The sequence below is a fragment of the Raphanus sativus genome, chromosome 5 (assembly GCF_000801105.2).
Source record: "Raphanus sativus cultivar WK10039 chromosome 5, ASM80110v3, whole genome shotgun sequence".
Lineage (NCBI taxonomy): Eukaryota > Viridiplantae > Streptophyta > Magnoliopsida > Brassicales > Brassicaceae > Raphanus > Raphanus sativus.
In genome coordinates this window covers 38,806,605-38,830,342 of record NC_079515.1, presented here as the reverse complement: position 1 = coordinate 38,830,342, position 23,738 = coordinate 38,806,605, and the positions used below count along the sequence as shown (strand labels likewise).

The following is a 23,738-nucleotide window of genomic DNA, read 5'->3' as shown; positions in this document are numbered from 1 at the left end:
GGCGACCAGGAGAGACATCTAACCATTCAGGAGACCAATACAAGCATCCAGGAGAGTCAGATACATTCTTACAATGCACCAGCATCCATCAGATTGTTCAGAATCAACCAAGACCATACTTGCCATTTTTGGAGTCAAAAGCCATCAATTCTCAACAGCTCTTTTCCCATCAAGAATGGCACGACTTCTACCAATATTTCTGCAGTAAAGATGTTCCTAAGAAGCTTACCTACAGCCTTAAACCGACCAGATACAAAGCCATCATCTCAGCCCTTGAATCAAGCCATTTAAACCAAGAAATCCTCCAACAGCTAGTTTTCTTTATGTTTGATTTTCTTTCCTTTGTTTTATTATTCTGAGCAATGGCCACGACCTATATAAGCTCATTCTATTGCTTTGTACAGATCACCTTTCAATCCTTAAGAAATAATATTCAGTTTGTCTTTTATCAAAGAGTTTCTTTGCATAAAAATCTGTTCTTTAGTTTCTAAGTGTGAGATACATTAGAAGGCTATTGAGCTCGTGGTTCTTAGGTTCTTTGTGAGATACAGGAGCCTTGAAACACAGATTGAGAGAGTCAATCAAGCACCCACGGATTGAGAGAGTCAATCACCATTTATCCACCATCTTCCATCTTCAAACATCTATCCATATTATCATTCCATCCCTTTATCTTTTAGTTTCTGTTCTTGTTTTCATTAATCATAAACTCATTGTTTTTCCTTTGTTTTCAGGATAGATTGGATCTAAAAGGCCAGCAAGTCGTGCATCTTCACCATCCTTTCATCCGGTCTTCATCTCCATCGATAAGATCGACCCATCGACCATCCCACCAACCGACCCAGCTTCCGTGCCCACAACATTTGGTATCAGAGCTCAAAGCTCCTATATCAGGTGATATCAATCCATCTCTATTCCTGTTCTTGTTTCATTCTTTGTTTGTTCTCATTTTATAAAACCAAAAAAAATCCATAAAATTGTTATTTGCTTCAAGTTTGCATTTTTTTCTGCATTTTGTGTTCTTAAAGAAAAAAAAAAAGGAGTTTAGGTGTTTTGATTCACGAAAATTCATTTGAAATATTTGTCTAGTTGGTTGCATTCATATTCATCAGCTCCCATTTCCATATTTAATTTTTTGCATTTAGTTTGATCATAGTTTCCTTTTTATGTTTATTGCACTTAAAAAAAAAATTGTCTTTGCATTTTCTCCTTAGTATTATTGTTCATATTTGATTGCATATTTTCATATCATTATAGTTTATTTCGTGCATTACATTGCTGCATAAAAAAAAAATCATCCTTGTTTGGATTTAATTGCATAGCTCCACTTTCCTTTCGGTTTTATTTGCATTAATCATAGAATCTGTTTTTAGTTCATGTTTTGTTTCTTTTAAATTGAAAACCAAAATAAAATTTTAATTTGCTTGTTTTAGTTTATAAATTTCGAGATTTAAAAAAAAAAAAAAGTTTAGTGAGTTTTTTCCAATTGTTTTCAAATTTTCAAAAAAAAAAAATACAAGTTCTCAATTTTTTTTCTCTTTATTCTTCTTTCCTTATTTTGTTAAGGCACGAATTGATTCTCTTTACTTTGTTTGTGAAAGGTACCAATAATAAAAATACAGAGGATAAGTTATGGGAGATTACTCTGAAGATGAAAGCTCCTATGATGCAAGCCAAGGCTCCGATCTTGATGAAACCGACCAAGCTTGGTCCAATGAAGAGGAGGGCTGTGATGGGTCCTGTTCTGATGATAACTACTCTATGTCAGAGTATGGAGACGACCCTGATGAAGCATATCCTGAACCAGAGCCCCCTGATTACTCATATGAAGATACCAGCCACCAAGGAGAGTATGAAGGAGAAACTGAACCAAATATCAGTTTCAATGAAGAAGATGAATTTCCTGGAGATAATACAGAACGTGATGATCAAGAAATTGAGCAGGAAGACTCATGGGAAGAGGAGTCTGGTACTGAAATCAGCTTAGAAGAAGCATGTGAGCATGAAGAAGAGTCTTATGCAGAAGAAAGACCATGGTGTGATTACTCTGATCGAGAAGATGAGCCAGATAGCTTTATTACTAACTCCGAAAATGAGGAGGACGCCATAAGTGAGGCTGGAAGAAATGTTAAAGAGTCTAAACTTGTCTTGGATGAAGAGGAAGAAGTTGAAAGTGAGGCCGGAAGAAATGTTGATGAATTTGAAGCACACTCCACATACTTCTCTGGTTTTGGCCAAAGAGACGAGACTTACCTCAAGTGGGAGGACGAAATGGAAACCTTGTTCCAGAGGCACCAGTTTCAAGAAGAAAAGAAGCTGCCATATGCCACTAAGACACTCACTGGACCTGCTCTTGCATGGTGGGAAAAAGAGCAATTTGCTCAATGGTACTACAAAGAACCGGATCTTACTTGGGAGAGTTTCAAATCAGTTTTTCTTGAAGATTTTGTAAAACAAGAACCAGATCCATCCCCTAAGTGTGCTACTCACGTGGTCTATGCTCCCAGCAACCCTAAGAACTTCAAGGCTGGAAGCAAGCAAGTTAATCATCATCACAGCCCACAAAAGATGAAACCGGCTGTAGAGAAGAAAACTTTCAAAAGACAAGTGGGTTTACAGCCAAGTTCACTCCAGTGTACAAAGGTGCCAGGCACATTCTCATATTCAAAAGGAAATTTAGGATCAGAGAGAAAGAAGGCCGGATTTGTTCTTGAGAGTAGGAAACCCCAAGATGAATCTAAGGCACAAAGTTTACAAAAGCCACCAGCTCCAACAAATCCAAGTAAGTCCTCTAATTCTAAAAATATCAAAATTCAGACATGTTATAGATGTCATAAGAGGGGACATTTTGCTGTAAATTGTCCATCTAGAAAATTATTAGGATGCACATTATTGGAGTTGAAACCAGGGCAAAGTAAAACAAGTGATAGTATTGTTCCTTTAGAACTTTCAAATTCTGGATTTATGCACTTGTCTTTGCCAAAGAGTTTTGATCCAGGTATAAGGCAAGAAGATGGACAGCCAAACAAGGCTGAAAGGTTGAAAGAAAGCCATGGGCAGCACCTGACTTGTCCACAAAACGTTGAAGAAGTTGCAAGAACCATCCAAAGCACACATGCTGCCAATGAGCAAATCATTCTTCAACTACCTGAAACTATTTGGGTAAATCTGAATTTAAATTCTCTTATTTATAATCTTTCAAACCCAGATATAATGCACTTGTTTCCTGGCAAAAGTTTTGAATTTATTTCAGGAATAGAAGTCACTGATCACATGGATGATCAACACAAGGAGATTACAAGGTGTTTAGATGCCAAAGTAAAACAAGAAGTTACCACCAACAACTTCTTGATTCCAGACGACCCTCAAGGTCTTGCACCACCCACCAAAAGGCCAGATCACAGCAGAGGAGTATTCTTGTCGTTCTTACTCAAAGGAGAGCCACAAGATGTGCCATCAAAGAGCAAACCGATCAGATACCAAGGTAAGGCCCTAGAATCTCAAAAGAGGATGAAACCTAACTTGCTCTATCTTGGTGACCTTGGTGCAGATTATCCAGTTTCGAGGTCGAAACTTTTTCAAGGGAGAGGGTATGATGTGGGCATCAAATCAGTACCTGAACCGGAGGCCAATCAGTTGCACCATTCAGCAAACCAAAGGACCAACCAAGATATGTGTTCAGTTAAAACGGCGTATCTTACCGACTCGGAGGAATTTCACCATGAAACCAATTTTCATGGATTCTACACTCAAGTAGGGTCCAATCCCAATTGGAATCAGCCCAAAACCATTACGGGCCAGAAAGATATGAATTTTATAAACCGGAGGTTTCTCAGCCCGTCCATCTGCGAGGGTCCGAGTTTAGAAGCAGTTTCAAGCCCAATGAAGAAGCATTCTGATCCAAACCAGTTCATGGACTTCAAGGTGGATCTCTTAGCTTTCCAACAACTCAAGAATGAGGAGAAAAGTCCATGGAATTATGGAGTTATGGCCCATTTCCCTAAACCGGTCAAACCAGTTCTGCACCTGCCTTATTTGGAGTCTCACCGGTTCAATCAATCCCAAACCAAGCTATGGCGACCAGGAGAGACATCTAACCATTCAGGAGACCAATACAAGCATCCAGGAGAGTCAGATACATTCTTACAATGCACCAGCATCCATCAGATTGTTCAGAATCAACCAAGACCATACTTGCCATTTTTGGAGTCAAAAGCCATCAATTCTCAACAGCTCTTTTCCCATCAAGAATGGCACGACTTCTACCAATATTTCTGCAGTAAAGATGTTCCTAAGAAGCTTACCTACAGCCTTAAACCGACCAGATACAAAGCCATCATCTCAGCCCTTGAATCAAGCCATTTAAACCAAGAAATCCTCCAACAGCTAGTTTTCTTTATGTTTGATTTTCTTTCCTTTGTTTTATTATTCTGAGCAATGGCCACGACCTATATAAGCTCATTCTATTGCTTTGTACAGATCACCTTTCAATCCTTAAGAAATAATATTCAGTTTGTCTTTTATCAAAGAGTTTCTTTGCATAAAAATCTGTTCTTTAGTTTCTAAGTGTGAGATACATTAGAAGGCTATTGAGCTCGTGGTTCTTAGGTTCTTTGTGAGATACAGGAGCCTTGAAACACAGATTGAGAGAGTCAATCAAGCACCCACGGATTGAGAGAGTCAATCACCATTTATCCACCATCTTCCATCTTCAAACATCTATCCATATTATCATTCCATCCCTTTATCTTTTAGTTTCTGTTCTTGTTTTCATTAATCATAAACTCATTGTTTTTCCTTTGTTTTCAGGATAGATTGGATCTAAAAGGCCAGCAAGTCGTGCATCTTCACCATCCTTTCATCCGGTCTTCATCTCCATCGATAAGATCGACCCATCGACCATCCCACCAACCGACCCAGCTTCCGTGCCCACAACAGAAGGCGAGCACAAAGAAGGACCGACTCAATAGTCTTTTGAATGGTCATGGTCAATGCGTTCAAAGACTTACACGTTGACGTCGACATGGCCTTTTCTAAGTCTCGCTTTTGCTTTACATACATTATAATCAATTACTATATCTAATCCGATACCAGTGAAATGCATTGTATTGGGTGAACTCACTTTTCATATTTTCCACACAGAGAAGATGCTTATGTAATATACGGTCTACACACTGAGACGTCAAAAAATCTGAAGCGTGTGGGAGAGTTTGAAGATGAGATGTATTGTTGTAGAGAACTTTATAACACAGCCATGCTTGAGAAAGCGTTTTTAGAATACGATACTAGTTTACTTCATGTAAATATCAGTTTATCTTATACGCATCAACATTCAATTGGAATTGTGACACAAATTTATTAGTAAAATTTCAAGTTCTTTTGTATTATTTTTCTCTTATAAAACTATTGATTAGGGCAACATTATCGATAAGTCCCCAAATGAAAGTCCCCAAATGAATAGTACAAGGATTTACAAGGACTCATCTTATTTGTCCCTTAATTAAGGGTTTTTCCTCTTCTTTTTACCTCGGTCCTGATGTTTTATGGCCCTCTTCCCTTCTTAGGGACCCTTAAGGGACTGACCGATAATGTTAACCTTACGGACTTGCGAGTTGCGATCAATATCACCCAAACTTGATAAAAGTAACACTCACCGTGTGGGCTTAATAGTTGAGTTATGGGCTTCATCAATGACTGTTCCATTGGTCATTGTTAATAAAACCCATAAAATTGACTTATGGGCTTCAGTTAGATACACTTTTTTTGGTATCTAGGGTTGTTTTTTACCCCTAAAAATAGATAATGGTTTTAAACGCGATTTCATTAAAACTCAGGGGTTCTCTATTAATTTTACCAACAAAATTTAAAAACAAATTACAAAAACTAGAAAAGAACAGTTAAACCCTAAACCCAGCCGCGCTCTTCTTCTTCTTCTTCAACCTTCCTCCAAAGAACACACAGTCTTCGCTCTATTAGCGAGAATGAGTTCCTCGTTATCCTCACAGTTACAAGCCATCAAGTCAATTGTACAAGCCGATACAGAGCCAACAAAGAGACCATACACACGCCCTTCGATCCTCTTCAGTCCCAAAGAAGCAGCAGATTTAGATATCGAGTCAATCCACGAACTCGGACTCAAAGGTCTGCTCCACCTTTTGATTATTATTATTATTTCTTTCTCTAATTGATGATTACAATCGTCATCCTTATCCTGCCATCTTCGTTAATTCTCAGGTCTCGAAGTGCTTGGAAACAAAGACGAGAGGTTTAAGAACTTCGCGAACGATCTGTTTAGTCATAAGAGTAGAGAGATCGATAGAGAGTTGCTTAGTAAAGAAGAAAATGCTAAGATTGATGCTTCGATTAGTTCGTATCTACGGTTGCTCTCTGGCTATCTTCAGTTTCGTGCTTCCTTGGAGACTCTTGAGTATCTCATACGAAGATACAAGTATGTGTTTCCTTGTTATTATATCTCCCTTGACTTGTGTTTGTATGTTTTTGTCTAACTACTGGATTGATTCTACAGGGTTCATATATACAATGTAGAAGATGTGGTGTTGTGTGCTTTTCCGTATCACGATACACATGCTTTTGTTCGTATTGTTCAGCTGATTACCACTGGGTGAGCAATGATTCTTTCATTCTTTCTTTTTTTTTTCTTTCTTTGAAGTGTAAAGCTTCTTGATTTATCAACCCTGCTCTCATTTGTGTTACAGAAACACCAAGTGGAAGTTTCTGGACGGTGTGAAGAATTCAGGTGCTCCACCTCCTAGATCTGTTATCGTTCAGCAGTGTATACGTGATATGAATGTCTTGGAGGCCTTGTGTGACTATGTAAGTAGCTGCTTTTTATTTTATTAAAGTGATTGTGTGAATCGTATTTTTTTTTAAATGAACATTCTTATCTTGTTGGTTGTTGTAGGGATCTCGGACTAAGAAGTATCAGCCTTCGAAACCGGTGGTCAGCTTCTCCACGGCTGTTGTCGTCGAGGTTTTAGGTTCCGTGGCCAAGGTTGATGGAGATGTTGTAAAGCAGATTTTACCATTTGTCGACTCTGGTGTTCAGTCCGCTGTGAAAGGATGTTTAGATCAGCAGGTTTGTAAAAGCGGAATCTGTCAATATTATTAATTTAAATTTGTTTCAGTCTGTGTGATTATTGTGACATGTTTATTTTTTTTTCTAGGCTGGTGCGTTAATGGTTGTTGGCATGTTGGCTACCAAAGCCACACTAAATGAGAACCTTATCAAACGCTTTATGAGGTCAATCATCGACATTGCTCGTGAACATGCCAAAGAATCCTCTGATCCTCATTGGCTTCGATTGTCATTTATGGCATTGATTAATTTGGTTCAGGTGCATGAACGTTCTGTTAATTCTCATGAACCTCTTAATTTTTATTTCACGAATTCTGCTCACAACTGGCCCGTGTTTGTCTTTTTGAACTCATTGATTTTTCTTGATTAACTACAGTTACAGTCTGTTGACTTGATCCCAAAGAAAGCTTTGGACCTTTTAAAGGAAATAAGGTAGTCACATATAGACTGTATTCCCTCTTGGCTATTTTAATTGTTACCACTTGTATTATTATTTTTTTCCAACGAGGGCTTCAATTTTGTATAGGGATATTTCTGGTGTTCTTCTAGGCTTGTCCAAAGAATTCAACATCAAGAGGTTCCTTGCAGTGTTACTGGATTCTCTTCTTCTTTACAGGTGCGTGTTTGACACTGTTTTGCAATTTTCCAGTGCATCTATATTGTTAGTGTTCAGTCTTGACTTACTGTCTTCTGTTTGCAGTTCGTCTGATGATCAATGTCTGGAAACGCTAGTTTCGATAATTGATAATGTTCCAGTAGACAACTTGGTTGATCATATGATCTCCAAGGTTTTCTCTACTTGTATGACACAATACCAGAAGAACAAAAGTGACCCTACATCTTCTACATCTGGTTAGTGAAATGTCAACTTCCGTGTTTTGAAGTTTACTCTTGTTCGCAGCCTCTTTTTATAACGGCCTTGGTTGCAACTTGCAATATAATTTTAGGGTGCTGGGCCAAGAAAATTCTTGCTGTTGTTAGTAAGAAGTATTCTGTTGAATTACGTGCGGCAGTACAGAAATTTATGGAGGTCTGTGGTCCAAAACTTAGTGACTTATTTTCTTCCTTTTGTTAGTTATGTACCTTCTGAATCATAAAATTATTGCTTCAGGATACTAAAGGTCAGTCGAAGAAAGATGATTTGAAGCTGGAGATGTTGTCTCGAATGCTGGACGGGAATTCAGACATGTCCCTGCCGTTCGTGGATTCAAAATTGTGGTTCCGGCTCCACCATCCCAAGGTACAAGTTACTAAAGACTCTGATCTCAGTTTTTGTGAATTTGTTTTCTATTTCCCTTTTGTTCATGACTGACGTCTTGATATGAATCGTAGGCTGCTGTACGTTGTGCTGCGCTTTCGAGTTTAAACGGTGATCTCAAGAGTGATAGATCTAAGGTAGAGGTATGTGTGTGGGAGTACTCATAGAAATATTACTGACTACGCACTTCTTGGCATCTGATTAATCTTTGAATTCTTTGCCACTCTCCGTCCAGAACCTCACCACTATTCAGGATGCTATAGTGCGCCAGCTTTGGGATGATGACCTGGCTGTTGTTCAAGCCGCCCTGTCTCTTGATCAGTTGCCCAGTATTGTAACCTCTTCTAGTCTCCTGGATGCTTTACTTCATGTGGTGAAACGGTGTGTTGGGATTCTCATAACAGGTGATTAAAGATGCTCTCTTCTTTTCTTAACTTGGCTCAGTGTTATCGTCTAGAGATTTATTCCGTAAAGTTTATCTTCAATCTGTTATCTGATAAATCATTTTCGCTAGCAGTAATACCTTGATCGAATTTTACTGTGCTAACATCAATCAGACATGTTTCTAGGCTGCACTGTCTTTCTGATTTTGACCCTGCTGGTCCACCGTTTCATTTATAGGAACTTATTATGCTCAGGCCATGTTCTTATTAGAGCCACATTTCTCTGTGTCGTGCATGTTTTTAACTTCTGAATGGGTTTTGGGAATACCTGAAAGAAAAAACCTGCCGTGTTGTCAATTTGTCATCCAATTTCTCTTAATATATTTTCTAGTGAAATATATATAATCACTTCAAGAGTGCAAATTTATGCGATGAGCAGTCAATTTATCTGGAATCAACCGTTTTTGTTGCAGGAGTTTCACAAAATGTTCAACTTGCAACAGATGTCGTTGCTCTGTCCTTTAAAATTGCTGTCTCAAGTTTCCGTAATCAAGCAGACTCTACCGAGAAAGTCGCCTCTGCAATGTTTCCATTTTTCTTAATTCATCCTAAGGTTCTTTCTCGTTCTCTTTATTTTCTACATGTATGGAAAATACTGTTTTGACTTATGCTAATTTTTGTAACCTTGTCTGTATATAGACTTGGAATTTAAACCTACATGTGCTGACATTGGTGAAGGATGTTAACTGGCCACTTTTCAAGAATCTTGTTGTTGATGACGAAATGGTAAATATTAGTTTACAATTTGCGTACTCTTCAGACACTAAAATCATAAATTATTTTGTGGTTGTTATCATGTCATCTAAGACTCTTTGTTTTTGGCAGAAGAAGCTCCCAGATATCATGTCTGGAAACATATCCTCTATAAGCATGGATATTATCAATAGTTTGGGGGAGGCACTTTCGGTGGAACCTGATGAGCGTAGGATTGAGCTAGTTGAGAGGGCTTGCAACTTCAAGCTCTCTGAAGTTTTGGAATCATGCAGCAATATCAAATTGACAGAACAGGAACGCAACAAGTTGCAGGTTCGTCGTTACTTTCTATTTTTCATTAAAAAACTTCCGGTCCTCATTGTTATTTTAACTATTACTCTTGTCTAGTGTTTGCGTATGTGAGGGGTACTTATATTTGAGATTCTATGGTTCTTTGTTTCTAAAATTTTATGAATGCTCTTAATAATTTGTGAAATTCTTATCTCATATCAGAAGGGACTGTTGATCCGCGAAAGTGTGTCCGCATTGAACATGAATATCGTTGACCAGCTGGCTGAAGCCTTTATGATGCACCCTGGTGAAGTTATTCAGTGGCTTACTGCCAGTTGCCAAGATGCACCGTTGTCAAAGACGCTGTTTTTTGTTTTGTTGATGCAGTCATTACACAAGATGAATTCTTCATCTGGTAAGGTTCTATCCATGGTTTATTAGCTATATATGTTGATGATAACGAGTTTTCTATTTCTACCTGACCGTAAAAGTTTTCTCATATGATAAGTTATCAAGAGTTCATACTGATGGTTGTGTTTTTTTTTTTAATAATTTAGATCCGAGTCAATTTTTGGATGTTTTCGACCTTTGCTTTCCTGTTTTGAAGACCGAGTGGGAAGAACTTGATTTTGCAGTTGATCTTTCTTTGAAAGAGGTATAGTTTTCTACTGGCTGATGCATACTGATTCTTTTATAATTTACAATTGTTGCTTATTTTACCTTTTTAGTTTTTGATGTACTTGTGTTTTACTTGCAGCTGTCCAAAAGCAGCTGCCGGGAAGTCTTATATCAACTTTGTGACACCTCTGATTTTACTGCACTGAATTCAAAGCTTCTGCTCTGCTTGTTTTGGAAGTTGGTCGAGTCATTCATTAAACTTGAACCGGCCCATGTCTCTTCGGTGGGTGATTCTCAACTATGTTTATTATTTGGTTATATTGAATATCTTGCTGGCCAACTACTATATGTGTCGGACTTCTCTTTGTTCAGGTTTTTAGCGGAAGGTTGTATAGCGGGCTTGAAGATTTGTTTTTCTTTTTTGCAACAACCCGATCACAGCATGTTTTCGAGAAACACCTCCACTACCGTGTGAGAGAAGCCCAAGTCTGTCCCGTTTTGTTTCTCACTAGACTCTTATCACGAGAAGGTTTGCATAGAAATCTATATCTCCTCTAGTTATAAACAACTTGAGCATCTCTGTTGTTTGTCGGATGAAATCGTTTTTGAACTCTTTTCTAGCATTCTTAGAGTTCTAGATTTTATTTTATCTGCCATCTTAATTGTCGTGGGTATTGTGGAATATAGATGATGATATCTCCTTGTGTTTGATTCCATCTTCTGTTTTCTTATGCTGTTATCTTCTTCTTGCAGATGCTCCTCCTATGGTCCAAATTGAAAGTCTAAAATGCTTCTCGTATCTTTGCTCCAGTGGGAATAGTGAATGGTTGATCCAGATATTCTCTAGTTTTCCAGTACTTTTGGTTGCCATGTCGAGTGATAATCAGGTGACACCTCAAGTTTTGTGTTTTCCTTATTGCGTTACTCTTTGCACTATCGTCTTTTTCTTAAACCCGTTTTGGTGCTTTAACTCTGTAGGATGTTAAAGTAGCTGCCATGAATTGCTTAGAGGCGCTCTTCAACCTATGGTGCCGTGTTGACTCTAGCAAGAAAAATGGTAAATCTTGGTTTCGCATTAGATTTTTATATCTTATCCTAACATTTGCTTAATCCTTCTTCTGTAATTTAAAACCAGGGAGTGCTGCAATCTATGGTAGTTCCTTTGATGAACTTTTGGAAATGATCATTCAACAAAGGAGGCTTATATTGTCGGACAAAAAGTTTCTCTCATCCTACTTAACATCGTTACTCAGTTCAACCCCTAAGGACTTGCTAGTGCCAGTTGACCTGCAAAAGAGGTACGTAGCTGATTTTAACAGCTGTCTAATGGCATATGGGTATGTTAATTAGATTACTCCATTCGCAAACTCCCTTAATGCAGTCTTCTCTTGATTTTCAACTTTAGGTTTGATCAATCTACAAAAGAAAGCATTCTTTCGTTCATCTTATTGTGTGCACAAGAACTTCCTGCTTATGGGAAGGTGTGTATGATCTATTTGTTTTCTGTTGCATTTCTTTCCTTTTAAAGTTTAAGTATCCCTATGATTGGTGACACTATTTTTAACAAGTATTAAGTCTTACCTTTTCCCTCTTGCAGCTAAGAGTTCTCTCACTGCTAAAAGGTCTGGGCATCTTGCTTATGCGTGATGAAAATGTTAAGTCATTATCTCAACTTCTAGATAAACGTAGTCAGTACTACGTTGAACTGGACAAAACTTCCCCACCAATATCAGACACTGAGGTTGACTTATTGTGCCTTCTCCTAGAGGTAAATTTACTAAATCTCCACTCCAATCGTAGGATAACTTACCTGTTACCTTGCACCGTAGTTTAATATTAACTTTACTTTTCTCACCCCGTGTCAGTGCTCCATGATGCGTTCATCGTCGTTTAAAGGGCAGTCTCTTGATGATCACATACTAAACGCATTGAAAGTAAGATTAGTTCATTGTTCCATATTTTCCTTGCTTGGCTGGGTACTTTCTTTTTGTTCCTGTCACTGATGTTTGCTTTTGCAGATGGATTGTGTGGATTCAGAACATCCTGCGATTATCTCTCCACTTATTACTATATTGGAGAAGTTAAACAATCAATATTATACTGAACTGAACACCGAGGTTCAGGTCAGTCTTAATGGCATAGTATAATATAAGTGCTCTATCCTTCTAAATTACTCTTCATGTGTACATGTACTTAATCAATACTTTTTCAATTCTTTTTTGATCAGATTCGTTTCGTCAACAAGCTAGTGTTTATGTTTCGAAGTACAAATGGCAGAATACAAAATGCTGCTAAAGAAGCTGTCTTACGCCTGAAGGTATGTTCAATTTACTTCTCGTATTCTTCATTTCTGTCCTTTTTTCACTGTCTTTTCTTATACAGTATGTAAACTATCTTCATCCCGTTTTACAAAACCTTGATAAGAAGAGTTTTGTTTTGCCAAACCGTTTCTGATGGTTGTATTTTACTTTAGTTACATGGTATCTTCAATATTTTACTTTAATTACATGGTATCTTCAATGCTGTTGCAGATTTCTTGTTCGACGGTGGTCCATACACTCGATCATATCACTAAGCAGGATAATCATGTTATTGATTCTTTGAGCAAGAAGAAGAAACAGAAGAAAAATTCACAGTCCTGCCTAGAAGAGGACGTAAATGGTGGGGAACTTCTAAGAGGAGAAAAGGCTCTCTTTTTCATTGCCTCGGTACTTGACATGCTGCTTCTAAAGAAAGATCTAGCCCACAGGTCTCTTGAATTTATATATGCTTATATTTGCCTGTCCAATGTAAATTTTGGCAATTGGAGACGATTCTGTTGCCCAACTAATTTTCTTATATCTTATTCTTGCTTAGGGAGTCCCTTGTAGGGCCTTTGTTCAAGCTCCTAGGACGATCTATGTCTAATGAATGGGTCAATATTGCTTCGTCAGCTGAAGAAACCTCAGTCCAACCTCTCCAGGATGTCCGTGAAATAACTCATGCATCTATTTCGTCCATCCAGCAGACAGTGCTCTTACTCCTGAAAGATATTTTTGATTCTCCGAATATGAATTCTTTGAAGGTATATATAGATTTTTTATGTGGTTGATTAACAACTTTTTTGCTTGTTTTCTCTCTCTAAATTTACTTCTTATAGCAGGCTGACACAACAATTGAAATCAATGTCAAAATGCTTGTTGAGTTTGCCCAGTCCTCAAATGATGGAGTCATACGGAATTATGTCTTCTCCCTATTCACTTCAATAGTTAATATTGTCCCAGATAGAGTTTTGGACCATATTATCAGCATACTTACGCTTGTTGGCGAATCAACAGTGACACAGGTTTGTTAGTCCATAAACTTCTTACTCTTGTATCAGTTTCATATTTCCCCTTAGACCCTTCAGATCACTTGATTTTTTTTGGTACTCCCCCGACGACTCTTCAGAACACCTGATTCTTTATTTTTATTTGTAGATTGATAGCCACTCGAAGTCGATCTTTGAGGAGTTTATTTCATCAGTTATTCCATTTTGGCTGTCTAAGACTAAGAGTGAGGAGAAGTTGCTGGAGGTAATCTTTTCGTGATGTTTCCTTTTTCCTTTAAAGTACATCGGTTGTGGATTAATATATCTTTACTAATTTGATTTTTCAGATTTTTGTTAAAGTGTTGCCTGATATTGTTGAGCATAGAAGGCGTTCCATTGTAGCTTACCTGCTGAGGTAATGTGTAGATAAATAAAATTGATCGAGGCTTCTGTGTGTTTTCTCTGAAAATACTGAATGACGATCCTGTATTTCTGCAGAGTTATTGGTGAACAAACTGGTTTGCCTTCTTTACTTGTCCTTTTGTTCCAGTCTCTGATTTCAAGGAAAGACCCAGCTTGGCTTAGTAATGTCCAGAACTCGGAAAGTTTTATATCCGATGTTAAGAGGGAGTGGGAGTATGCTTTTGCCGTGGAAATATGCGAACAATATACGTCTTCGACATGGCTCTCTTCCCTGGTCATGCTTCTTCAGACTATCAGCAAAGACAGTTCTAGTAAAGAATGTTTCTTTCAGATGCGGCTTGTCTTAGAATTTATATTCCAGAAATTGCAAGACCCAGAGTTTACGTTTGCAGTGTCACTTGAACCAAGAAATAATGTTTCAGTTGGCATTCAGGTAACACTCTTCCAATTTTGTTGTCATTCAAATTTTTATTTCTAAACTTCTGTTTATTACTTTGTTGCTCTGTTTGTGTGCTTTCTTAAATGTCCATTTTAGTTAACGCATTTGTGAAATTTTCAGCAAAAACTACAGGAGCTTATGGAGGGTTGTATACTTCTTCTGCAAGCTGTTGATTCCACAAAGGAGAAAGATGTGACTTCTGCGGTTAGAAAGGAAATAAGAATGCGTGTAAATGATGTCTTGATGACTGTCACGGGAGTTATGGACCTGTCTATATATTTCAGAGTTGTTACTAGCTTGCTTCAACAGCATTCAGATAGTAATGGAACTAGAAAGGTATACATTATAACCGCTTACAGTTTATTATTTCCGTACTAGAGCAATAAAATAGAAGTTCTTTTGTTTGCCCTGGTAAGTAGCATTGCTATCCGGATCCTTTGAGGCTTGATTACCTTAGTTTCGATCAGAGTTTTGGAGGCCTTGGCAAAATGGCGTTCTTTGATATGCTATTTTTTTTGGGGATGCAGGTACTTGGGCTTATAAGTACTAGAGCTAAGGACTCCTCTACATCTAAACTGAAACACAAGAGAAGGCTCCCCAATCAGAAAAGAGGAAATCCTTGGTTGAACCTGGATGAGGCTGCTGTTGAAGCTTTCGGGAAGATGTGTGAGGAAATCGTCAATGTAATTATTGAGACAGATGATGAGTCGGGTGTTCCAGCTAAACGAGCTGCCATTTCTACACTGGAAGTTTTGGCTAGCAGGCTTCCCTCTGGTCATCCGATCTTCAGCAAGTGTCTTGCATCTGTTGCAGAAGGCATCAGCTCAAAGAATCTGGGAGTTTCTTCAAGCTGCCTTCGTACAACTGGTGCATTGATCAATGTTCTTGGACCAAAGGCGCTCGTTGAACTTCCACGAATAATGAAAAATTTGGTACAACAATCTCGCGAAGTGTCATCTGCATCAACAACTGGAAACGCAGCAGCGGAGGAACAGTTGGTGATGCTGTCTGTTCTAGTCACTTTGGAAGCAGTGATTGATAAACTTGGAGGTTTCCTGAATCCTCATCTTGGGGATATCATTAGACTCATGGTTCTGCATCCTGAATATGTTTCTGACTTCGACAAGAATCTCAAGTCCAAAGCCAATGCCATTAGGAGACTCCTTACTGAAAAAATACCAGTGAGTTTTTCACATAGTTATATTAATCTGTTTTTTTCTTGCTTGTAGTAGCGATCTTAATAATAATTACCCTTCTTCCAGGTTCGCCTCACTCTGCAACCTCTTCTGCGAATATACGATGAGGCTGTTTCTTGTGGCGACGCAAGTTTGGTGATTGCTTTTGACATGCTAGAAAACCTGGTTGCAAAAATGGATAGAGCATCTATTGTTTGCAACCATGCAAAGATTTTCGACCAATGCTTAGTTGCCCTAGATATTAGACGCCAAAATCCAGCAACGATTCAGAATGTTGATGTTGCGGAGAAAAGTGTAATCAATGCGACGGTTACACTCACAAAGAAGCTAACTGAGTCTGAGTTTAAACCCCTCTTTATAAGAAGTATTGATTGGGCAGAGTCGGATATTGTAGATGGATCTGGGAATGAGAATAAGAGCGTCGACAGATCTATCTCTTTCTATGGTCTAGTGAATAGACTCTGTGAGAGTCACTTGTGAGTAAACAATCACGTCTAAGAGCTGTGATCCCATATTTGCATAACCTTCTTGAATATTGGGAAACTTACTTCAATTTTTCTTGTTGTGTAATGCAGGTCGATCTTTGTACCATATTTCAAGTTCATGCTTGACAGTATTGTATCGCATCTCACCAGTGCTGGAGCATCAGTATCAACAAGGAAGAAAAAGAAAGCCAAACTTCAAGAATCAGATGACGCTATACCACCAAAAAGCTGGCATCTTAGGGCGTTGGTGCTTTCTTCTTTGAAGAACTGCTTTTTGCATGATACTGGAAGTTTGAAGTTCCTCGACGCAAACAACTTCCAGGTCACTTTTCTTATGACTTTTCATGTCTGCTTGTATCTTTTTTTCTTGGAGGATTAGATTTTTGATACAAATTGTATTCTTCTCCACAGGTGCTACTGAAGCCTATAGTATCTCAGCTTGTTGTTGAACCGCCATCTGGTTTAAAGGAACATCCACATGTACCAACTGTAGAAGAGGTTGATGAGTTGTTGGTTTCATGCATTGGTCAATTGGCAGTAGCCTCTGGCTCTGATCTTCTCTGGAAACCGCTGAACCACGAGGTAAACCTTTGTCTCCGTTTACTTCATAATGGTTCACAACAATGAGTTTTTGGTTTAATCGTCTTAAAAATCTTACTTTTGGTTCAGGTGCTAATGCAAACAAGGAGTGAGAAGTTGCGTGCGAGGATGTTGAGTTTGAGGAGCGTGAAACAGATGATGGATAATCTGAAAGAAGAGTATCTAGTCTTGCTAGCTGAGACCATTCCATTCTTAGGTGAACTGCTGGAAGACGTTGATCTGTCTGTCAAGTCTCTGTCTCAAGATATCATCACTCAGTTGGAAAAGATGAGCGGTGAAGATCTGGCGCAACTCCTCTGAGTAACCTCTGTTTGCTACAAAACTTTAGATTCCCAATTTTGATGTCTCCTGTTTCTGTTAGTATTAAACTAATAACTGGTGTGAAATACGGTTTGATTCTGAGCAACAGTTTTGAGTTCTTTTGTTATGACTTGATAATAACTTGTTTCTGTGACTTGACTTTTATTTCGAGTATAATGAATTTGTTATTTGTGACTTGAAATGAATAATTGTAATATTCTCTTTTTGTGGAATATATAGGATATGTGAATCCATGAACTTTTGGTTTTGAATTTGAAAACTAGATCCTAAAATGTGATTTATTTTTAAGAGGATTAAGCTAAGATATTTAAATAAAGATGTATATATATATACAACCAAAAAGGGAAAAATATAAGGTTGATCGGTTGTTAAGCTATAAGATGTGTCAGATTTTGCAGTAGTTAGTTGAGATTATCGAAGATCTTGCACATGAACCAGTCTATATATATAATCCAACTCCCTGATACTTGATCGGAAACCCTACTTCCTCACATCCCTGTTAAGTCTCAAAAACCAAGAAATAGAATGATGGAGATAATGAGTAAAAGAGATGTGATGGTAAGCAGAGGAATATGGTACATGATGACTCTAGTCTCGCTCTTGGCCCTAGCCATATCAATCAATCTACTCTGGCCATTTGGAGACAATTGCGAATCATCAAAGTCTCGGTTCTTTAGAGACTGTGCCGTGAGTGCCATAACATTCTACGCAGTGATGCTACTCAGGTATTTCGTCTTCGCAGATCTTCTATCTCAGCCCTTCAGGGAGTTCATTGCAAGTGTAGACAGGGAGCTCCCTGCATCTATAAAGAGGATTCCTCAGTTTTTGATCTCGTTGTTGGCCTTTTATGTGGTAATCTGTTCGCCTTTAAAGTATAAAGAGTACATGCAAGAGTATGTTGTGTCTGTGTCGTTATTCACCGTCTCGTTGGTCACGGGAGGGATAGGACTCATACAGTTATCCGATAAGCTTAGGATGGAGACTAGACATACTTTGATCACACTCTTCTTCGTATGGTTGTTTTGTCTTTCTGGCATTTATTTGTGTTCTTCCTACGACCAAAAAGCATTGGGAATTGGTATGCTTTGTGAGTTGGCCGCAACTTTCCTCATCTTATTGTTTTTGGATGACTAAGTTAAGCGCTCTTTATCTGGTTTTGATGTTTACTTTTGTTTTTTGTTTTTGTTTTTAAGATATAATAAAATTACTCTGGATTTCTAAATCACAAAGCTTGATGATAACTATTTACTATTAGCTTTCAGAAAAAAACTATTTACTATTATTATCAACTTCTTTTTGGAAAAATGGCCATATTGATAAAAATAAATCCGTACTAGTTACTCATAAGCCAGCAGCCCCTTTAACCTCCATGCAGATCTCCTAGCTTCTCCATCAGTTCTTGGAATGTGGGTCTGAACTTTGAGCTTTGTATCTCTGCAGTGTTGGACAAAGAAACCAAAAAAAAGAAACACGGATTAATGTCAAGCATTAGCTGTCAGATACGTCGAACATCTAAATCAATGAGAACCGTAAATATAATTAAAAAGGTTATTTACTCTATATATTCTTATTATGAGGTAATCAATACGTTAAAAAGCTTACCTGTGCCAACAGCTCTGCATTAATGAGATCCAAAAAGGATCAATGTCCTTTGGAATTTCTAGCCTCTGGTTCATGAACCCCACAGCTCCGTCACCTGTAGATATTTCAAATTAAGCATCTTTGAGTATTTGATACGTGTGTGTATCTCTTCATGGAGACACTTTCTTTTCGTAGTTTGTATCTATAAAAACAATACCTGCATAGAGTTGAGAGTTTCCCATGGGATCTTCTCGGTGGCAAGCTCCCAGGGTACTACTCCCCTCTTGTCTAAAAGACTGAATAACTTCTTCAGGATAGCTAGTCTTCTTTGGAGAACAATTTTAGAGCTACAACCTGCAGTGATATTAACAACTCTCACAAGATCAGATAACTTGTGAATGAATCAACCCATGCATATCCAAAAAATGCGTACAGATCCAAACCAGAAACCGCGGTAAACAGTTCCACATGAACCTGTAAGAAAAACATTACTGGAGCATGTTAGCAGCACAGAGACAGGATAGTTAGTAAAATATATGCTGTTATAACGGATGTATTTGTACACAAACAAGTTACTATGTCTAAGAGAATAACTTACCTTGTCCTACTAGAAATGCTTCTGCTTTTCTGAAATTGGTGACCACAAACTACTTCCCTTATTACTGCTAGACTTCTTACTATCAGAGGAACATGGATTAATCTGGTGAGACATTTTTTTATTCTTCTCATCATATTTGAACACACCATAAGGAGAATATATAAAACCCCCTCTTTGTATGCTGGCACCACTTGCCGATGCATCGTCCCTTGGCTCAGAGAGAGCAGCACCAAAGACCCCCTCAGAGAGTGTTGCACCACCATTACTATCACCTGCTTGCATTTTTGGCATGACCTTGTTGCTCACCTTGAATGCATGTGAGTTTTAACACTAGTCATCAAAAATATACAAAATATCAAATAAAAAGGTGACAAGATTTCACAACCTAATTAAGAAAATTGTACTAACCATATCTGATATCTTTGATGCTATAACTGCTTGTACAGGCTGATGAGAGTCAGGGCCAGGTTTCGATAAAACAGCTCCTTTGGACGACTCCAAACCAAGTTTTGATACGAAACTACTTACAGGGCTAGAGTTTGTTTCACCTTGTTTTTTTGCCTTTAACTTAGCCAAAGAGATTATGGGGTGCAGATACGGCGCTGACTTACTCGTGAGAGAAATGATGCCAACAAGAGAACCAGCATCATCGTAAAAGGGTGAACACGTAGTGACAGCTGAAAATCTCTGCCCTGATTTGTTCCTGACAGGAAACTCACCGGTCCAGGTCTCTCCATTGAAACAACGTTGAGCAATGTTCATGGCAGAGGCAGCATCCCGATCATCTACCATAACATTAATTGGGTTCTGCCCAACTGCTTCTTCATGCTGCCTTTGCCATGAACATTGCTCAACGTTGTTTCAGTGGATGGCACCAGAAGTGCTTCGAAATGAGTCTGCTGATGAAAAGTATATTCTCGTGTTCTGTTTGGTTAAGTTCCCTTTGATTAATCGTTCTTCCAAGCCTTGTAAGCTAACTAGCTATTCTAAACCATTGATACAGGTCTGATATTTACAGCTTTGGAGTAGTACTCTGGGAGCTTGCCACGGAGAAGATCCCATGGGAAACTCTCAACTCTATGCAGGTGGTTGGAGCTGTGGGGTTCATGAACCAGAGGCTGGAAATTCCAAAGGACATTGGTCCTCTTTGGATCTCATTAATCCAGAGCTGTTGGCACAGGTAAGCTTTTTAACATATTGATTACACCACATAAACATAATCCTTGCTAGAATTATAATATAACCTTTAATTATTACGGTTCTATTTGATTTAGTTGTTCTACGTATTAGACGTCTAATGGTGAGACTTTATTCTATATATAAATGTTTGTTCTGCACGGCAGCGATGCAAAGCTGAGACCCACATTCCAAGAACTGACGGAGAGGCTAAGAGATCTGCAAAGGAAGTATACAATACAGTCGCAAGCTACTCGCGCCGACTTACTTGACAAACTCTCTTCTCAAAGGCTAAAAGATCTGCAAAAGAAGTATACAATTGTTCTTGAAGCAAACTGTTTCTCAAAATTAAGCTGTGACTAAATTATTGCAGGCACACATTCGAATAGAAGAGCGTTAAGTAATATAACTCACTGGAAGATGTCTTGTAAACCAAGTAATCAAGTCATTAATACACTTCTTGTCATCTTATTAAATCGTATCCCCCTCCTGCGGTTAGGCTTATACTTTTCTTTTTGGTATTTTATAGTTTTGTTTTCTTTGTAAACTCCCATACTCTGGTACATCTCATTATCTCAATTTTGTTGTATTTGACAACTTTCACAATTCCTCAGTAAAAAGTTACATTTCCATAAACGCATCTAACTTTGCATAATAAAATAATATAGAATCGTTGGAATGTGATGATGAGAATGTAGAAGAACCAGTGATGAGGCAGTGTGTAATCTTGCGTTTCTTTCCTTCCAAACCAAGTAGATAGAAGCTTGGGACACAAGTAATCCTTGCAAGAAGACTATAACCTTTAATTATTACGAATCTCCTTGATTTATTGTGCTTTCTTAACGCTACTTGTTTCTTGTCTTTGCCTATCCAGCTATCCTCTGTTTTTGATACAGAGTTGTTTGTTTCTTGTACTTGCCACTACTCCTCTGTTTTTGATGCAGAGTTTGTTTGATCAGGTGAGTCACTACCACTCAGTGGCGGAGATAGATGGGAAAGGGGTGGGGCAGTTGCCCACCATGGTTTTTCAAAATTTCAGTGTATTTTTTCAATTTTTATACAAATACCCCTGTTGATATATTGATAAATTATATGTAATGCCCCGGATCAAAGTAATTTCTAGATCCGCCACTGCTACCACTGCACCTAAAGTTATCTCTGTTTCTGCTTTATTAAATTCCATTTTGTCGAAACAGGCAGTCTCTATTATGGCTAAAACTGGATTTGCTAAGCTTACTGACTTCAACCCAGTAAGTGCAACTGATGTGAAACTCCCTGCTGGTGGGAGGTTTGTAGTTGCAAACTCTCTTGCAGAGTCTCAGAAGGCGGGTCATAGCTGCTAAGCATTTCAATAAAAGGGTCGTTGAATGTCGACTTGCTTCGGTTAAGTCATATATCATAAGTTATTATAACTTTGTTAACATGTGGAGTTCGTAGATCATACTTGGCATTAAGCTTGGAATGGAACCAAAAGAAGCTATATCAAAAGTTAAGACTCTTTCTGATGTGGAAGGATTATGTTTTGTCATTTGTTGGTGATCTTGGCTCCTCTGATCATGTTCTAGCTGTTAAGGTACACTCTTAACAATCATTCTCTTGCTAAAACTGACTACATTATGTTTATTTAGCTGTGACCTTTATGTATGTATATGATGCAAGAGTATCTGAAAGAAGAACCATATACGGCTGAGGAGATTGAGAAAATCGCCGAGGAGAAGTTACCATCAATCTTGAACAAATGATCCTACATCTTTTAGCTGTACTTAATGCTGCAACGCATTTCAAGTTGCATCAGGTGTATTAATGTACAAAACTTAACTTATTGATGATGTTGTGTTTTAACAAAGCTGCACATGTTTACTCTGAAGACCAGAGAGAGAGAGAGAGAGAGAGAGTTCATGGTTTCAAGGACATTGTCTATTCAAGTCAGTATCAAACTTCTGAATAAATCTTGTTGGAACCTACCTTAAGACCTTCTTAAGGCATCAACTGTGCAGTGAAAAGTTAAAAAAATTTGGGGATCTCATGAACGAAAGCAAGCCCTTAACAAAGATCCAACATCTTTAGGTCTAGTTAGTGTTGCAACGCATTTCAAGTTGCATCAGGAATATAAATGTACAAAACCTGTTGATGATGTTGTGTTTTCTTTCCCAAAGTCTTTAACACTGATCCAACCATCTAAAGTTATTATTATTATTATTATAATCACCAACACTGATCCCACCATCTAAAATTATTATAATTTATTACTACTAAATTTAACACAGGAACATTATCCTCTGGATTTATTACACGAAAGTTTTTAGTACAGATAAAAATAGACAGTGGAAAACAAACGAGAAACAACCATCTGGATAATAGCTTACTCGATCCCGTGAAACTCCTTTGCAGCAGCAGAAGTGCTGTTTTCGAGAAGCAGCATCTGCTCGGAGACCTCGAAGTGATACTCGTGGGACTCTTTACCTGGGATCTTCGGAACGTTGATATACATAACGCCTGGTTCGTACCAGACATGCGCACGCTTCACCATGTAAGAGTCTGAATCGAAAACGAGGGTGCCACCGTATCTTCTTCCCTCGAATGGCCCCAGGGGGGATTCGTCCGCAAAGAACAGGATGTTGTTGTCCTTCACCCACCAGCTGAGACCTGCTTCGGAGCATCCTGGAACGTCAACTTTCATGATGCACCCTGCGTTCGTCTCCTTCACTTCGTAAACAGCAAGGTTACCACTTTTTTGGAAACGATTGTTTGCTAGAACAAAAGACAAAAACGACAAAAGTATTAGTCGATGTATTAAAAAAAAAAACAATTTAGTCGACAAACGTAGGGAAAGAACAAAAAAAAAAGCAGATTTACGAATCGGTGGGAAGTTCTCGGGCCAGTCGCTGTCGGGAAATGCGAACCGAGGGAGTTTCTTTTCGAGAAGGCTGAATGCCCCACCCATTATTGCTGTCTTCTCGTTATGGGGTCGCTATGGAAAGTATAGAAAGAGAGAGAAATTAATGAGGGTGTTAGTGCCGTGTATTTATAGCGGCGCGGAGAACTAGGGTTATTTTGTGTTAATGGGTCTTAGGCCCATTTAATTATATGGCTCTAATAAATAAAAACTGAAGTCGTTTTGGATAACACAAAATTCAAAAATGATATGAAAAAACTAATTAACGTGTTGGCGGGGAAGTTGACGGTTAAACAGTATTTGAATAGTTTGCAGTCGATGACACAAGCTGTTCA

General features: G+C 38.3%; 3 protein-coding genes and 1 pseudogene across 6 annotated transcripts; 2 read left to right on the top strand and 2 right to left on the bottom strand.

Moving 5' to 3' along the window:
• Positions 1 to 5,909: 5,909 nt before the first annotated feature.
• Positions 5,910 to 17,326, top strand: LOC108862678 (uncharacterized protein At3g06530). 4 transcript variants are annotated; one of them, XM_018636887.2, is made up of 40 exons: positions 5,910 to 6,141; positions 6,235 to 6,448; positions 6,527 to 6,622; positions 6,717 to 6,834; positions 6,923 to 7,096; positions 7,185 to 7,355; positions 7,473 to 7,528; positions 7,623 to 7,712; positions 7,797 to 7,948; positions 8,044 to 8,126; positions 8,208 to 8,336; positions 8,429 to 8,491; positions 8,590 to 8,758; positions 9,211 to 9,350; positions 9,437 to 9,523; positions 9,623 to 9,823; positions 10,004 to 10,196; positions 10,339 to 10,436; positions 10,539 to 10,682; positions 10,772 to 10,928; positions 11,153 to 11,286; positions 11,378 to 11,456; positions 11,535 to 11,697; positions 11,805 to 11,880; positions 11,997 to 12,167; positions 12,265 to 12,333; positions 12,418 to 12,522; positions 12,627 to 12,716; positions 12,931 to 13,148; positions 13,256 to 13,463; positions 13,539 to 13,724; positions 13,858 to 13,953; positions 14,036 to 14,103; positions 14,187 to 14,544; positions 14,671 to 14,886; positions 15,078 to 15,731; positions 15,813 to 16,222; positions 16,322 to 16,553; positions 16,643 to 16,813; positions 16,901 to 17,326. In XM_018636887.2, exons 1-40 carry the CDS (start codon positions 5,982 to 5,984, stop codon positions 17,129 to 17,131), a joined length of 6,630 nt encoding a protein of 2,209 aa, XP_018492389.2. In that variant the 5' UTR covers positions 5,910 to 5,981; the 3' UTR covers positions 17,132 to 17,326. The 4 variants fall into 4 exon arrangements, with proteins under 4 accessions (XP_018492389.2, XP_056866577.1, XP_018492388.1 ...); XM_057010597.1 differs by having other exon boundaries at positions 8,429 to 8,497; positions 9,626 to 9,823; XM_018636886.2 differs by having other exon boundaries at positions 8,429 to 8,497; positions 13,542 to 13,724.
• Positions 17,327 to 17,559: 233 nt separating this feature from the next.
• LOC108858972 (uncharacterized) lies at positions 17,560 to 18,374 on the top strand. The gene has a single exon (XM_018632814.2). The coding sequence runs from the start codon at positions 17,678 to 17,680 to the stop codon at positions 18,284 to 18,286; it is 609 nt and encodes a 202-aa protein (XP_018488316.2). The 5' UTR covers positions 17,560 to 17,677; the 3' UTR covers positions 18,287 to 18,374.
• Positions 18,375 to 18,489: 115 nt separating this feature from the next.
• Positions 18,490 to 23,738, bottom strand: part of LOC130495018 (uncharacterized) — a 32,445-nt pseudogene continuing 27,196 nt past the window's right edge.
• Positions 22,736 to 23,497, bottom strand: LOC108862509 (14.7 kDa heat shock protein-like). The gene is made up of 2 exons (XM_018636667.2): positions 23,364 to 23,497; positions 22,736 to 23,258 (listed from the first exon to the last, which is right to left on the bottom strand). The coding sequence occupies exons 1-2, from the start codon at positions 23,449 to 23,451 to the stop codon at positions 22,870 to 22,872; spliced, it is 477 nt and encodes a 158-aa protein (XP_018492169.1). The 5' UTR covers positions 23,452 to 23,497; the 3' UTR covers positions 22,736 to 22,869.

What these genes read in the sequence shown, in the direction of transcription:
- LOC108862678 (XM_057010596.1), top strand. Translation starts at nt 5,982, where the DNA reads ATGAGTTCCTCGTTATCCTCACAGTTACAAGCCATCAAGTCAATTGTA. An exon ending in CAGTACAGAAATTTATGGAG is followed by an intron (nt 8,127 to 8,207) that starts GTCTGTGGTCCA and finishes TTATTGCTTCAG; the next exon opens with GATACTAAAGGTCAGTCGAA. An exon ending in ATAGTAATGGAACTAGAAAG is followed by an intron (nt 14,887 to 15,077) that starts GTATACATTATA and finishes TTGGGGATGCAG; the next exon opens with GTACTTGGGCTTATAAGTAC.
- LOC108862509 (XM_018636667.2), bottom strand. Translation starts at nt 23,451, where the DNA reads ATGGGTGGGGCATTCAGCCTTCTCGAAAAGAAACTCCCTCGGTTCGCA. An exon ending in CGAGAACTTCCCACCGATTC is followed by an intron (nt 23,259 to 23,363) that starts GTAAATCTGCTT and finishes CTTTTGTTCTAG; the next exon opens with CAAACAATCGTTTCCAAAAA.
- LOC108858972 (XM_018632814.2), top strand. Translation starts at nt 17,678, where the DNA reads ATGATGGAGATAATGAGTAAAAGAGATGTGATGGTAAGCAGAGGAATA.